At 41.8% G+C, this 2,155-nt stretch overlaps 1 protein-coding gene across 1 annotated transcript in view; it reads left to right on the forward strand.

The window, feature by feature from the left end:
- The window catches only part of LOC103606041 (dedicator of cytokinesis protein 5), a gene marked incomplete at its 3' end in the record, with an annotated part of 132,284 nt that overhangs the window by 71,421 nt on the left and 58,708 nt on the right, over nt 1-2,155 (forward strand). Inside the window, exons 22-23 of the mRNA XM_008590639.1 lie at nt 655-725; nt 1,344-1,450. Of these exons, the coding sequence (XP_008588861.1) occupies nt 655-725; nt 1,344-1,450 (178 nt within the window). The remainder of the gene's footprint in view (nt 1-654; nt 726-1,343; nt 1,451-2,155) is intronic.

The following is a 2,155-nucleotide window of genomic DNA, read 5'->3' on the forward strand; positions in this document are numbered from 1 at the left end:
AAAACAATTGAATCTTGGTTCATGGATGGCTTATGAATTTTAATATGATGTATAGAAGCAAAGGAAAAAACCCACATTCTAACTTTTAGGTACACATGTATTTTCAAATGTCAGTTTGCCAAATACAAGCTGCCTTTTTAGACATCCTTTGAATGGCCGTCGAGACCCCTGTCTGACCCCTGATTTCAGCAAACTGATCATGATGCTGTTACATATGACAATTTTTTATCTTTATTTCCTTCTTTCTTCCCAGAATCACAAAGTCACCATTATCTTCTTCATCATCAGTTCTTTTAAAATGTGAAACGCATAATCTGTGAAGACTCAGATTTGAGCTTTATTCTTTGCTCTTTATGGCAACTTTGTAAGGGAGACTTTAAGAATTTAACTCCCCCCTTAGATAGAAAAATGAATTCCAAATGGACAGTGCCTGCTGGTAGGGAAGACAGTAAGCTGCCTTTAAAGAAAAGCCTCCTGCATTTTCAGGAAAAAGGTTTCACTTAGGAGATTGTGCATAGCAACATCAGCTTTGATTTTTATTGTAAGGGTATCTGTGTCCAGTTCCCTGTTTTAGATCCATAGTCAGCCTTTTCTTCCTGGGATGAAGCAGTAAATTCTGTACCTTTGAATTTGCTTTTGGTGTTTTTCTTACAGGGGGCAGCTTTGAAGTACCTTCCTAGCATAATTAATGATGTCAAACTTGTGTTTGATCCTGTTGAGCTCAGGTAAATAGCAAAAAAACATTTTGTTCCTTAAGTTGAACAGAGAACAGGGGACTTAAATCCCTCCTTGGATGGAGCCTGGGCTCCTGCACATGCTTTTACTTTTGTACCCAGTATTAACTGAACACCTGTTTGTGCTCCGTTCGGTGGAAGATTATAAAAGAACACACAAAGCCTGCCCTGAGAGAGGTCTGCACTTTGTCTGGGGAAACAAGACACATGGTCCTAAAATTAAGTGCAAAAGAAAGGACACAATGAAACGCACCCGGCCCTGTGCCTAAGGCCCCCAGGAATGCAAACTCACACTGCCATGGACATTCAGGTGCAGTTACCCTGAAAAGACCTATTTTTCAGATGTTGAGCATTAAGACAGGTCTGGAAAGTGATGGTGGACATGGATGTACTTGGGCAGTTTAAGTAGAGTCAGCTGTTAAGCAGAGCTAACCTTCTAGGGAGCAAGGAATACTGTCCCTGTTGCTTCCTGGAGGCATGGTCTCGGGTCATTTGGGAGTTTTCCAGTTAAACTTCTCCACGTCCACATCTCAGAGTGGAGGAGAAAAGTTTGTAATGATGCTTCAACTTGGCAGAAGGAAAACAGTGACCGTCGGGTTTCTCTTACAGTGAGCTCTTCTGCAAGTTTATTCAGAGCATTCCTGACAACCAGTTAGTGCGGCAGAAACTTAACTGCATGACCAAGATAGTGGAGAGCAGTCTTTTTCAGCAGTCGGGTAAGTCTCCAGCAGAAATTGCTGCATACTGAGATTCTGGCCTTATGTCTTCTGTGGCCAATACTTTCCTTTTTTTTTTTTTTAGTGTCAGTAATGTCCTTTCCAGTTGTTTGTTGGTACTGAAGGACCTCCTGGGAGACTGGTTTTAAGAGAAGCTGAAGTCAGTTCAATAGTTTCTAAAAGAGCAAAATCATGTGTTCTTTAATCTTTGGTTAGAACCATCAGCAAGTGGTTCATTAATTTGAGAACTTTCTCCTCAAAAGAGCAACCCTAGAGAGTAACAGGCAAGCAGGAAAGATCGTCGCTTTAAACAAATTCATCTTCTTTAACCTATACTTATTGCGTAACCTGAAAAACCATGGATGGGGAGACAGTGGTGTGCTGGGTCCCAGTGCACTGGCTCAGGAGAGCTGATTTTGTGCATTTCTTCTCAACTCCCTGTTCGCTGATGTCACATTAGTAGCTGGAAATTGACTGTGGTGGAAGTATTTATAGCATGGAAACTGACCAACACTGTTAGGTTTGTTTTCAGGGGGCAGGGGAGCCAGATTACCAATATGACCCTAGGAAGGGAGGAGAGCGTTAGTGAGAGAAGAGAAAACACACTGATAAAATTCTTTTCATTTTGTAAGTAGAGTCAAGCGTGTAGCCACCAAGTCTAAATCATTGTGCCCCTGTCCCAAAGCTGATATGAGGAGATGGCCC

The sequence above is a fragment of the Galeopterus variegatus genome, unplaced genomic scaffold, assembly GCF_000696425.1.
Source record: "Galeopterus variegatus unplaced genomic scaffold, G_variegatus-3.0.2 Scaffold6238, whole genome shotgun sequence".
In the NCBI taxonomy this organism is placed as follows: Eukaryota; Metazoa; Chordata; class Mammalia; order Dermoptera; family Cynocephalidae; genus Galeopterus; species Galeopterus variegatus.